The sequence below is a fragment of the Myotis brandtii genome, unplaced genomic scaffold (assembly GCF_000412655.1).
Source record: "Myotis brandtii unplaced genomic scaffold, ASM41265v1 scaffold499, whole genome shotgun sequence".
Taxonomy (NCBI): Eukaryota; Metazoa; Chordata; class Mammalia; order Chiroptera; family Vespertilionidae; genus Myotis; species Myotis brandtii.
Genome location: NW_005369027.1, coordinates 1,487,766 through 1,501,713, shown reverse-complemented (window position 1 = coordinate 1,501,713; position 13,948 = coordinate 1,487,766). Strand labels below are relative to the sequence as shown.

General features: G+C 41.1%; 1 protein-coding gene across 2 annotated transcripts in view; it reads left to right on the top strand.

The window, feature by feature from the left end:
- The window catches only part of DNAJC12 (DnaJ (Hsp40) homolog, subfamily C, member 12), a 40,750-nt gene extending 37,578 nt beyond the window's left edge, over positions 1–3,172 (top strand). For both annotated transcript variants that reach the window (XM_005876778.2, XM_014548169.1), the window contains one exon: positions 2,934–3,172. In XM_005876778.2, coding sequence (XP_005876840.1) covers positions 2,934–3,028 — 95 coding nt within the window. In that variant the 3' untranslated portion in view covers positions 3,029–3,172. The remainder of the gene's footprint in view (positions 1–2,933) is intronic.
- Positions 3,173–13,948: the final 10,776 nt, after the last annotated feature.

Sequence of the window (13,948 nt, the reverse complement as noted above, 5' to 3'; positions counted from 1 at the left end):
GTTTGTAGTGATTCTACTAGTAGTGACGTAGTTCCAAAAAAGAATTAATAAATCTTGTTTATCCTTCATAATCTTGCATGTTATGTATCACTGCTCTTTCAATGGAAATTAATTCCGACCAGTACGACACCCATGTCCAAATTTAATACGACCGCAAAGGGTTAACTCATTGTTTCTAACAGCTGATAAATATTCCACAGCGCAGATATATCAATATTTACTCAGGATAAATTGTGAATGAAGTGGAGGGGGTGAGAGGAGGAAGGATCCTCGTTCTGAGAGCTGTTTGTTGGAGAATAAGAATCATGAAATTTTGCCAAAGGCTGCATTTACCAGTATTTTCTTTGTTTTTTGTTTTGTTAATCCTCACCCAAGGATATTTTTCCCATTGATTTTTAGAGAGAGTGGAAGGGAGGGAGGAAGGGGGAGAGAAAGAGAGAGAAACAGGGGCCAGGGATTGAACCTGAGACCCTTGGGTTGGAGGGCCGACACTCTAACCACTGAGCAACACTGGCCAGGGCCTACCAGTATTTCTTAGTGTTGTTTAAGATATTATTAGCTGTTCTGAGTAGTGCCTTAAAGTTGGAGTTTGATATACCAAAGAGCAGTTGCATGATTATTTATAATTTCATTTGACTGTAGTGCAAATTTTTATGTCAGCATTTAAGAAATATTACTCATGTCAGCTTTACTAAGCCCGAGAGGCTGCTCACATAACTTTTAAGCATACTTGTTAATTTCCTCAAGCAATGCTTGATATTTACTTTGGAGTTTGCCTTTTGATGCCTCTTCTGTGATGAGCCATCAAATAGTCCCCGTCATCTGCTTGACTTCATTGCAACCTGTAAAATATGAACCATGGCATCTGCAAACCAGCGTGTGAGACAATCTCACTTTTTCTCTTTCCATTTAAATATGCAATGAATGTGGCTTCTGATAAATACTGTTTTAGAATCAAATAGTTTTCTGTGACATCCTGGAATAAAAACAAACAAAAAGTCAAAGGTAGCAGATGCTGTTGCTGTGCAGTCATGTCCTCGGGGCTTCTGCCCGCCCCAGGCCGGGCTGCCTGTGTGCCTCGCATTGGGCTTCCTCCGGCAGAGGCCTGCCTGGCAGCAGGTGCGATGTGAGAAGATGTGGTCAAGCAAAAGGAAGAAAAAACAACTTGTAATCTTACCACCTCAAGAACATATCGCTGATCTTTTGGTATATTTTTATATGTTAGTGTACTTAAAACTAAAAGGGCCACACTGTCCATATTTTGTGTGTGCCTTTCAATTACAGGTTGTCAGAAAGAATTTCCTGTTTGCTTTTTCTCCAAATGGAAATTCTTTAAATTTGTTTTCTATGATAATTCTAAAGAAAGTGCAAGCAGATCCTGTTTTTCTGAGATAATCACTGTCCTCAATTCTGTGTATATTTTTTCTGCCTAGACTTTTAGATAATCATTTAAATATCAATGGAAGCATATTTTATTTTTCTGTAACCTGCATTTTCATTAGCAATATTATAAACAACAAAAATGACAAAAGGCATACATGTTCACTGCAGAAAAAATAAGAAGATACAGATAAACAGAAAAGGGTATTAAAAAATGAAAATTACATCTATTCCAGCTATCCAGGGATAACTACTGTTAACATTTAGGGGTAATTCCTTATAGACCTTAAACATTTTTTAGAGAAATACCCATGTAAATAAGAAATTTGAAAATGAGTCTGGCTGTTGTGGTTCAGTGGTTGAGTGTCAATTTATGAACCAAGAGATTACGGTTTGATTTCCAGTCAGGGCACATGCCCAGGTTGCTGGCTTGATCCCCAGTAGCGGGTGTGCAGGAGGCAGTCAGTTGATAAGTCTCTCTCATCATTGATGTTTCTATCTCTCTTCCTCTCCCTTCTTCTCTCTGAAATTAATAAAAACATATTTTAAAAAAATGGGATCACACTGTTTTCTAACTACTTGTCACAGCAATATGTTATGAGCATTTTAATGTGACTGTAAGTATTAAAAATTGTTAATGACTATATCACAGCCTTTTAACCAACTTTCTGTTGCTGAATACTTGGAATGTTTTTTTTTTTTAAAAATATGTTTTATTGATATTTTTAGAGAGGAAGGGAGAGGGAGAGAGAGAAACATTGATTGGCTGTCTCCTGCATGCCCCCTCCTGGAGATTGAGCCTGCAACTCACGCATGTGCCCTGACTGGAATCAAACTGGTGACCTAGCGATGCATAGAGATGATACTCAACCAACAGAGTCACACAGGCCAGGGCTGTTTTTTAATTTTTAAAAACATTTATAAAAGGTATCATGTTAAACATCTTATAGTTAAAACCCTTGAGCACATCCGTGATTATTTCCTTAAGATAAATTTTCAGAAGTACAATTGTAAGGTTAAATGTTTATGCATTTTAATGAGTTTGATAAATATTGCAAGTTTCCTACCCAGAATAGTTTTGTCAGTTTACATTTTCTCTAGTAGAGGGAAAATGACCTTTTATCTAATTTTCAACAAAGTTGTTTATTACTCTAAAAAAATAAATCTTACTCTCATGGAATACATTATTTGTATTTCCAGAATCCTTTACCATTGACCTTTTATTTTTGGCAGCTGTTTGAAAGTTGTTTCCAATTTCCTTGCAGGTGAATTGTCAAAATTACCACCACTGGAGGCATTATAAATGTCCTTTTATTATTAAGTTTAAGCATGTGAGATCCTCTCATCCATATAAAATAAATCCTGTTCACAAGAATTCAACATCCTGCCCAAGTTAATCAGTTTCTGTAAGATATCAATAATTCATCCCAAAGACTTACCCTTACATTTCACTTATTGCAGTGAAATCTCACCAGCAAGCTGTCCTACTATTACAAGCTTGACTCCTTTGTTCCCACCTCTGATTTAAAAATCTTCTCTTCTCTCCTTCAAAGGTTTTTCAGATGTGAACAGTTGGCACCTTCATTTCCGCTGGTCTGGGGATGCTCCTTCAGAACTCCTGAGGAAATTCAGAAACTATGAAATATGAAATGTCCCTGCTCAGTAGGAGGGAGAGCAAGTGAGCAAGACCACCCCCTGTGCTGCCAATATGCAGTCTTTGTCCAAATCTTTAAAATGTCATGTTTATATGTCATGTTTGTGAATCGCTGAGTACCGATTGATTCCTCCACCCTTGAACCCATTCTCACAATATGTCTTTTAAATTAGAGAAATTTCAGAAGACAAGTTTCTTTTAATATTAGAACAAATTAAGCCTCTTAGATCCAGAGTGGATTGTATTATGTGTGTTTTCTGATAAATGTTATTTAGAGAAATCCATTTTTAAATCAATCTCTGTATTTAAATATTTCATTGATATATGATGATCTCTATTAGTACGGAATGTAAAAGAAATGTTTTCTGACTCTGGACTTAAATTGAAATGTGAAATTACTTGTCTAAACCCCATAGAATGAAATAAATAATTTTCCCAAAGTTCATAATGTAGAATTCAACTGTTTTTTTTTTAAAAATAATCTGAATAGGTATTTCTACTTTAATTTCAATACTTGTAAATTTAAAAGGTTATTAATTTGAGGAAACACATCCCTACCAGATTTCTTTTGTTATATAGCAAGTGATCAGAAATTTATTTTCTTACAGTTTGAAGGCTTGAAGTCCAAGATCAAGGTGTCTGCAGGTTTGATTTCTCCTGAGGCCTCTCTCCTTGGTTTGCAGGTGGCTGCTTTCTCACTGTGTCCTCACATGGCCTTTCTCTGTGCATGTATATCCCTGGTGTTTCTACTTCTTGTAAGGACATTGGTCATATTGGATAAGGGCCCCAACCTAACAACCTTCTTTTAAATTAATCATCTCTTTAAAGACCTTATCTTCAAAAAGGTTACATTCTGAAGTACTGGGAGTTGGGACGTCAATATATGTATTTTGGCCCTGGCTGGGTAGCTCAGCTGGTTGGAGCGTCATCCCCATACAGAGTGTCATCCCCATACACCAAGGTTGAGGTTTTGATCCCAGTTGGGGCACATGAGGGAATTAACTAGTGAATACATAAGTGGGTGGAACAGCAAATCGATGTTTGTCTTTCTCTCCCTTCCTCCCTCTCTAAAATCATTACATAAAAAATTACTTCAAGATATGAAATTTGGGGGAACCCAATTAAGTGAAAACGTTTTCCCCCCAAATATTATTGTTTTATTGATTTCAGAGAAGAAGGGAAAGGGGGATTGAAATGTCTCCTACTGGGAATTGAACCTTGACATCCTGGTTCATAGGTCAATGCTCAACCACTGAGTTACACTGGTGGGGCGAAAAAAAAATTTTTTTTAAACAAATACAATCCTGTATTGGTTTCCTTAATTTTATTTGAAATTTTATTGTTTTGTCAAATCTGTAGAGAGAATGATTTCTATCAGTATTTTATCACTTCATTAAAATGTGATTTGGCATTGTTACCATATCTGCAAATTTTACTTTAAAAATAGAAAAAATATAAAGCATGTTAAATTAATAAAATGAGGTTTTGGACTACAATTGCCTGCCATAATGCCTGCCCGGTCCAGGTAGGCACTTGAAAAAAATACTAGATTGAATAAGTGAATTTTTAAATCTAAGAATTGGAGTTTTAATTTTTTCTCCCAACCCCCCATTGTCTGATTCATAGCTCTGATGACTTTTAATGACTTGTTAAAGGGAAAAACAAACTTCCATGGCCCACTCTGCTTTTTTACAGATGGATTTCCCAGTTATTGACAGGAGTGAAGGCCAGCTCTTATGTACTTTTCTCTCCCATGAGGCTGGCAGCCTCCAAATAAGAAATGAGAGAGCTCTGCTGGAATGGGGATTTATGATGGGCCAGGCTTGTGCTAAGCACTTCATATATTTGTGCTAAGCACTTTATGTAACTTAGTAGGAGATCTTTTATTCTTAAACACTTAAATACTCTCCTGAACTCAAAGTTTAAAAAGGACTGTGTGTTGATTATACAGTTTTTCTCTTGGAATGAAAAATAATGGGAAAACTGGACAACTTTTCTTCAATAACTTGTTTGACTCCCCAGTGTATTCAGCACAGTCACAATTGTACGTATGTATAATAGCACATTTTCAAAGCCATTTATTTTTGAGTTTTGGCTCGACTTCATGGCGGAACAAAACAATTATAAAAAGATAATTATAGATTAAGGTCATTAGGCTTTTAAGTCAGCTCTAAATGCTAAAGATAATTAGTTTCTCTTATATTTGATATTGCATGAATAAATGAATGTGGTACATATTTCTTGAGAGCATTATTATTATTATTATTTTAAAATCTTTATTGTTAGAAGTATTGTTACATATGTCTCTTTTTTTCTCCCATTGACCCCTTATAGCTTGCCTCTGTCCCTCACCCCAGGCCTTCACCACCCTATTGTCTGTGTTCCTGGGTTATGCATATATGCTGCATATATGTTCTTATATCAGTTCTTTGGCTGATCTCTTCCCACCCACCCCTGCCTTCCCTCTGAGATTCAACAGTCTGTTCCATGCTTCTATGTCTCTGGAACTATTTTGTTCAACAGTTTATTTTTTCATTAGATTCCACATATGAGTGAGATCATGTGATACTTGTCTTTCTCTGACTGGCTTATTTCATTTATCATAATACTCTCTAGGTCCCTCTGTGCTGTCTCAAAGGATAAGAGATCCTCCTTTTTTTTTAAGTATATATTTTATTGATTTTTTTACAGAGAGGAAGGGAGAGGGATAGAGACTTAGAAACATCAATGAGAGAGAAACATCGATCAGCTGCCTCCTGCACACCCCCTACTGGGGATGTGCCCGCAACCAAGGTACATGCCCTTGACCAGAATTGAACCTGGGATCTTTCAGTCCTCAGGCTGACGCTCTATCCACTGAGCCAAACTGGTTAGGGCGAGATCCTCCTTTTTTACTGCTGCATAGTATTTCATGGTGTAAATGTACCACAGCTTTTTTATCCATTCATCTACTGATGGGCACTTGGGCTGTTTCCAGACCTTAGCTATTGTAAATTGTGTTTCTATGAACATGGGGATGCATACATTCTTTCTGATTGGTGTTTCGGGTTTCTTAGGATATATTCCTAGAAGTGGGATCACTGGGTCAAATGGCAGTTCCAATGTTTATTTATTTTTTATTTTTAAAAAAATATATTTTATTGATTTTTTACAGAGGGGAAGGAAGAGAGATAGAGAGTCAGAAACATCGATGAGAGAGAAACATCCATCAGCTGCCTCCTGCACACCCACCACTGGGGATGTGCCCGCAACCAAGGCACATGCCCCTGACCGGAATTGAACCCGGGACCCTTCAGTCCGCAGGCTGACGCTCTATCCACCAAGCCAAACCGGCTAGGGCCCAATGTTTATTTTTTTGAGGAAACTCCATATTTCCATCATGGCTGCACCAGTCTGCATTCCCACCAGCAGTGTACTAGGGTTCCCTTTTCTCCTCATTCTCACCAGCACTTGTGATTTGTTAATTTGTTGATTGTAGCCATTCTGACAGGTGTGAGGTGATACCTCATTGTCATTTTAATTTGCATCTCTTTTTTTTTTTTAAATATATTTTATTGATTTTTTACAGAGAGGAAGGGAGAGGGATAGAGAGTTAGAAACATCGATGAGCGAGAAACATCGATCAGCTGCCTCCTGCACACCCCCCACTGGGGATGTGCCCGCAACCAAGGTACATGCCCTTGACCGGAATCGAACCTGGGACCCTTCAGTCCGCAGGCCGACGCTCTATCCACTGAGCCAAACCGGTTTGGGCTAATTTGCATCTCTTGATGATCAGTGATTTTGAGCATTTTTTTCATATGTCTCTTGGCCATCTGTATGTTCACTTTGGAGAAGTGTCTATTTCGGTCCTTTGCCCATTTTTTAATTGGATTGTTTGTCTTCTTTTTGTTAAGTTGTATGAGTTCCTTATATATTTTGTATATTAAACATTTATCAGATGTATCCAAATATGTTCTCCCATACAGTGGGCTCTCTTTTCATTTTGTTGATGGTTTCTTTTGCTGTTCATTGAGAGCAATATTGTGAAAATATTGTACTGTCATATGTGTAGGATGTAAAAATGCTTAGGTCATGTTGATGCTCTCAAGTAATTGATAATTTAGTGAAATAAGACAGGTACCTGAATTTTGTACAATTTAAAAGGAGCATGTTGAATTAGTGTAAGTATGTAATGTGCTTAGAACATGCCTGGCAAAGCACTATGTGTACTCATTGCTATCTATAATAATGAAGCATAATATGCTAATTGGACCAGATGTCCTTCTGGATGACCTTCCAGATGAAGCCGGAGCTGTGAGGGAAGCCAATGCTGGCAGCTGGGGGAAGGAAGGCCTACTTTTGCACAGATTTCATGCATCGGGCCTCTAGTTTTTACTATATAATTACATGTAATTATATAGTAAGTCTTGTGATAATCAATTAACAGAATTATGGCCTCTTTACCTCCTCAATCCCTTTTCCCCCAGTTCTCTGTCTCAGAGGCACTGATTCTTGCATATATTGCCATAGCTATGCTATGCATCACACACATAGATGTGTGTCTGTTCTGAGAGAGGGGGAGGGGGAAGAGAGAGAGAGAGGAGAGAGAGAGAGACATTCATGTGAGAGCGGAACATCAATCGGCTGCTTCCTGCACTCTTGCTGACCGGTATTGAGCCTGAAATCCGGGTATGTGCCCTGACTGGGAATCGAACCATCACCCTCTTGGTACACAAATGACACCCAACCAACTGAGCCACACCAGCCAGGGCTCTGTTCTTTTCTTTACATAAATGGTAACATACTGTTTACATGGCTGCATACTTTCCATTTATTCAGTTAATCCTAGGGATTTTTCCATTTTTAGTATATGAGTGCTACTTTATTCTTTTTATCTGTTTCATGGGATTCCATTGTGTGGATGAACCAAAATTTAACTTGTTCTCTATTGATGCTTTTTAAGGTTATTTACAGCTTTTATTCCTGATCACAAGAAACACTGTAATGAATAGCTTTATACATAGTATTTCTTGTATGGGAAGTATACCTGTAGGATAAATAACCTAGTACTTGAGTGGATCAAACAGTATATACATAGGGTGTCCCCCCAGAAATGTATACACATACTTTGAACAGTTATAAAGGCAGTGCTTATTAAAATATCTTTAATTTTCAAAATTGAGCTATCAGCTGTTAAAGTATATACATTTTGGGGGACACCCTGTATATGTACATTTGATTATCATATTCTTAAACAATAGATGCAGGTTTCAGAGATCTGGATTGGAAAACCCAGAAAATAGTGCTTGTTCATTGAGATTCTTGCCTTTACATTTTTTCACTCTAGGCTAGACTTTGTTGAGTGGCTTGTTTGGCATTGTGCTTATGGAACAATTTCCCCAGCACCTCCTAACGCTTGATAACAGGGAGTGCCCATGATATAAAGCAGTAATAAAACCAGAGTACACTTTTTTTTTTTCTGGTACCTTCCACAGAGACAGGAAGAGAACAGGGCGTTTTTGTTTTTTTTCTTTTCTTTTCTTTTTTTTTTCAGTGTTATGGCTTCTTGCCTTCTGGGTGTCCTGAAATGTTAAAATACAATTCTGAAACAGTTTTGCTCTTTTACATTAAAGGGCAACTCAACAGAGCAACTTTGAAAAACCTAGGCAGAATTCACCATTTCCTAGGATCCTAAATCGTTTTCAGTCCCCAGTGGATATATCCCAGCCTGTCACAAATATGCCCTTTAATGAACAGAGTAGAAATGCAGAAATGACTTTGCAGATATTTCTTGTAAAGAGAGAGCTGGATAGGGAGAGGGAAGATAAGATTGTTTTCCTGCGTATGAATTTTCATATCCTTTCTGTGCCCAGATCTGATGGTGGTTACCAGATCAATCACAGCCGCAAGTGTGGATGACTAATGCAGTTATTGAAAGGGTCTTTAATTTCCTGGAGGCAAATGCCATTACCCGCCATCTCCATATCATAGACGGAGAGATGCCAGGACTCCTGGGGAGTCAGTGATGGAAGAAATTATAAAACTGATGCAATTACTGAGGAAATGATGAAATGTGTCACGATGAAAGGCTTCAATTCCCTTCAATTTCAGGTTTTGTGATATGCATCAGTGTGGCTGTGTCTTCCACTGTTATTACTTCTCGGCTTTCTGTGTCATCTCACCCTCACCGTGGGAGAATATTTTGCATCAGGCTGCACACTCTCATCCTTTCCCTTCCCTCCCAGGCTGTTTCGTTTCTTCCAGTGTTTTTGCTTTGCTGATCTCTTATATTAATTAGCTGCCAAGAGGGAATGTTTCCAGAGTGGAATCTAGGTTAGGTGTGTGGAGAACTAGATCTTCCTCTGGTTCTAACCTTCTGTGGGATTTAGGGAAAATCCAGTTTCTTCTAGGTGTGGCCAGAAGTAAGAATCTCCCTTTTGTAGAACACAGCTTGACCCAATACCTGGTCTGGAGTGGCCTGGTTAGGCCTCCAGCGGGAGCCAGGCCAGTGTGGGAACTGATGGGGAATGTGTAGGCAGAGGTAGAAGTGAAGGATTAGTGAGACAGGGAAGGCAGAGAAAGAGGATGTGTCTTTTTTCTCATTCTTTCTCATAATTCTTCCTCTCTGAATGTTCTTTTTAAAGGAAAGGGCAGAGACTAAAAGGGAGAGATTACAATTGAGTAGGTGTATCTATACACACCAGCTCCAAACACCTCAATGATCTTTTTACATTCGTCTGAGTTTGATGCCATTCTTGATAGCATCCCACCTCTGAAGACAATGGGGATTTGTCCTCAGAATAAAGTATATTAAATATAAATAAACCATATTAAATACTTTCCAGCTTGTCAGGCCATTAGGGGAGGCTCCAAAACAGGGTCTAATGATAACAAATAACTCCTGTGTTTAACAGTTTTCAAAGCATTTGGTCACAAATTCTTTTTTTTTTTTAAATCCTTACCCAAGGATATTTTTTCCATTGATTTCTAGAGAGAGTGGAAGGGAGGGAGGAGGGGGAGAGAGAGAAACATTGATGTGAGAGAGACACATAGATTGGTTGCCTCTTGCAGGGACCCCTACCAGGGCTGAGGAACCTGCGACCATGGTACTGGTACGTGCCCTTGACCAGGAATTGAATCTGCGACCTTTCGGTACTCAGGCCGACACTCTAACCACTGAGCAAACTGGCCAGGGCATTTTTCACAGAAATCTTATTTGAACCTTCCAATTAATCTAAATTGGTTGAGAATTTGTAGTTTTGTTATATTCTAAAAACGATAAAATGAAAAACATATATATTTTAAACTATTTCAAAGTTCTCAACTTTGAAACCACCTGGGGAAGATGAAAACCCTGGTGCCTGAGTCCCACCCGGAGGTTCTGATGTAATGGGTCTGGGTGTCCCTTCCTGTTGGGATTTGACAACTCCAGGGTAATTCTAACTTGCTTCTCAGGGCGAGGACCACGGTGGCTTCAACAAGTAGAGGTTGTAGGTGAAATGGTTAATGTCTTGATGATTCTACCCACATATAGGAGACCCGAGCTCTCCCTTCAATGAAAAGTTATTTCTGGGGGTCCCCATGACCCCAGGGCACTCCAGTTGGGCTTCCAACAGGCCTATGAGCTGCAGCCACGCTCTGCCTCGCTGGGCTCTCCCTGGTCTTCACCTCTAGCCCGAGGCCACTTGGAGCGCCCCCTGCAGGACTCTGAGCACCTGTGGCCGGGAGAAGGCAGCCTCTGGACCTGTAGCTTCCCTTGTCACCAGGCTTGAATAGTTTCTCAGAGGCTGGGACTCCCCCTGTGTTTTTCCTTGAGTCCGCCTGCCTGCACGCACTGGCCGGAAGAAACGCATCAGCAGGAGTTTGCAGTATAGAAAGAAAAAATAGTTAATACTGAATTGGTCAATGCGGAGCCGGGGAGCTTGTGCAGGTTTCAGATTATCTAGGGCAAACATCAGAAGTCAAGTGGGTTAGGGGTTCTGGGTGGGTTAGGCAGTCAGGGTTGTGCTGGGAGCTGATTGGTCCGAGTTGAGGTAAGAGTAATAAATCAATTCTTCTGGTCTTGAGGACAGCTCTGAGGACAGGTGAGGTCTTTTCTGGCCCCTCTGTCTGGTCTCATGGGAAAGTAGCCAGGAAGTCTGTCCACCTTGGGGTTCAGGAACTGAGACATAACATGTTCTCTTTAGCCTGCCGGAGGTCGAACTGTGTGACCATGAGTCGGGTCCTGGGTACTGTCTTCTGCGGTCTGGGGGGTTGCTGATTACCTGGGGGTAAGGCTAGGTCTCTGAGAGGTATACATACCTGCATAGAGAGAGGGATATGATTTCTGGAGCTAGGATTTAAAACCAAATTTAATCAAAGCCATAAGGACCCTAGGTCTCACAAGTGGTTACAAATCCTGACTGCCGGGAGCACAGACCCGGCTTTCTCCCCCCTTCCTTCTCCTCTCTTACCTTGGCCTTCCCAGCTGAGGAGGAAGGAGCAGCTGGCTTTTATATATATAGATTACTAGTAGCAATTGGGAAAGAAAATCAGAGAATGACTAAAATTATTTTTGCTCCCAACATCTTCCCATTCTCTAGAACAGTGCTCCAGCATCCAGGACCTTGTTACAAATGCAAACTACTGGGCCCCACCTCGGACCTATTGAATCAGCGTCTGTGAGGGGAGGGCCCAGGAATATGTTTGGCATCTCCCTGATTTATGCTAAGGTTTGAGCAGCATTGCTGTGGAATCTTGCTCCCCAAAGTGTGGTCCAAAGCCCAGAATCATCAGCATCACCTGGGGACTTATTAGACATGCAGAATCTCATGCCCCACTCTGGATCTGTTAAATTATAATGCATTTTGACAAGATCCCCGGGTATTTCCATGCACACCATATCTTGAGAAACACTGCCCTAAATTAAAATTAAATGCCTGTAAATGAAATAACAGTAGAAATACACCTCCTCAGTCACACTTGTCCTATTTCAAGTGCTCAAAAGCCTCACGTGGACAGTGTAGATTGCAGAATATTCCCACCATCTTAGAAAGGTGTATTGGCGAGTGCAGATCTAGAATAATTACTACTATTACTATTGTTATTTTTGTAGCCACAGAGCATTTAGATCAGGGGTGGGCAAACTTTTTGACTCGAGGGCCACAATGGGTTCTTAAACTGGACCGGAGGGCCGGAACAAAAGCATGGATGGAGTGTTTGTGTGAACTAATATAAATTCAAAGTAAACATCATTACATAAAAGGGTACAGTCTTTTTTTTTTTTTTAGTTTTATTCATTTCAAACGGGCCGGATCCGGCCCGCAGGCCGTAGTTTGCCCACGGCTGATCTAGATGGAGCATTGGTTGGGACAAGGGTGAGGAACTCTAAGGTTTAAAAGAGTCAGGCAGGTGAAGTAAATGAACGAAGTAGGCCAATTGTAAGCGAGCCAAGCGCACAAGCTCAATGGTAAGTGGCCGGTGATATTCAACATCCATGTTGGGCCTACAATAGGGAGTACTGGGGACTGTGGTAACCTGGGAAAAGCATCCTCAGACCCAGCCAATGGCTATCATGGAGAGTGCTAACCCAGGCTAGGCTGGACCTATTTTTGTTTAAGAAGCTAGAAATCTGGATTTTTATGGTTCTTAAGTTTTGATTATTAAATCAAAAATTTTTTAAATGCTGTGCTGGCCAAAGAAACATTTCTGGAAGCCTGATTTGCCCTTGGTGTTGTGACCTAAAACATCAAGCTGTCTGGTTCTGCCTCGCCACGGTCAGCTGTTTGCCTCGTGTATTATCTTCCTCCCTCCATGGACAGGAATCAAACCTGCGGCCCTGTGGTGTGCAGGCTGATGCTCTAACCACGGAGAACACTGGCCAAGGCTTCCTTTCTTCTATTTCATCTTTTTCTTTCAATCTCATCTTTGCTTTCCCTTTTCTCTTTTTTTCTTTTCTTTCTCCTCTATATTTATTTATTTATTCAGTAAGCCTTTATTGAATGTTCTCTATGTGCCACAAACTGCTTAGGGACTCAGGATACAAAGATGAACTACCAGTGCCCCGCCCCTCAAGGAGCCCACAGTCGGTGGGAGACTCAGACATGAATACAGATAATGGCATTGGCATTTCCGTTGTGCTGTGGTAAAAGTATGTCCGAAAGGAGTAAGTCACCTTTGAGGGGGAGGGTCAGAGAGGTCTTCACATGTGTAGGTATCTGAGCCAGCTTTTGAAAGATGTGTAGGGTTCTCCAGGCTGACGAGCAGGGATAGGAGTAGGAGAGTGTATTTTTAGTGGAAGGAACAGCTTGGAGATTTGACAGCAAGTGGTGCATTTGGAAAGAAAAATTTCTGGGTGACTGACATACTGGGTATCTTATCTAATAATGCAGGAATATGCTAATTGACCCTCACACCATCACAAAGATGGCGGCGCCCACAGCCAATAAGGAGGGAATATGCTAATTGACTGCCCCATCCTCAAAGATGGCAGATCTCACAGCCAATAAGGAGGGAATATGCTAATTGACTGCCCCATCCTCAAAGATGGCAGTGCCCACAGACACAAGATGGCGGTGCCCAGTCCCCTCAGCCCCACTGGGTGGCAGGCATGTGGCAGGGCCTGCCCCCAGGTGGGCCCGGCCGCTCTGTGCGCCTGCCTCCGGAGACCCCAGTCCCTCAGCTCCCCAGCTACCCAGGGTCGGCCCGAGGTGCAGGCAAGCCTTGGATGGCGGTTGCCCAGCCGCCCAGGGCTGCCCGAGGCTCAGGTAACCAGGGCCAGCCAAGGTTTGCGCTGCTGGCAGTGGCAGCAGCAGAGGTGTGATGGGGTGTCGCCTTCCCCTGATCTCCAGGTCGCCTCCCACCCCTGAGGGCTCCTGGATTGTGAGAGGGGGCAGGCCGGGCTGAGGGCCACCCCCCTCCAGTGCATGAATTTTCATGCACCGGGCCTCTAGT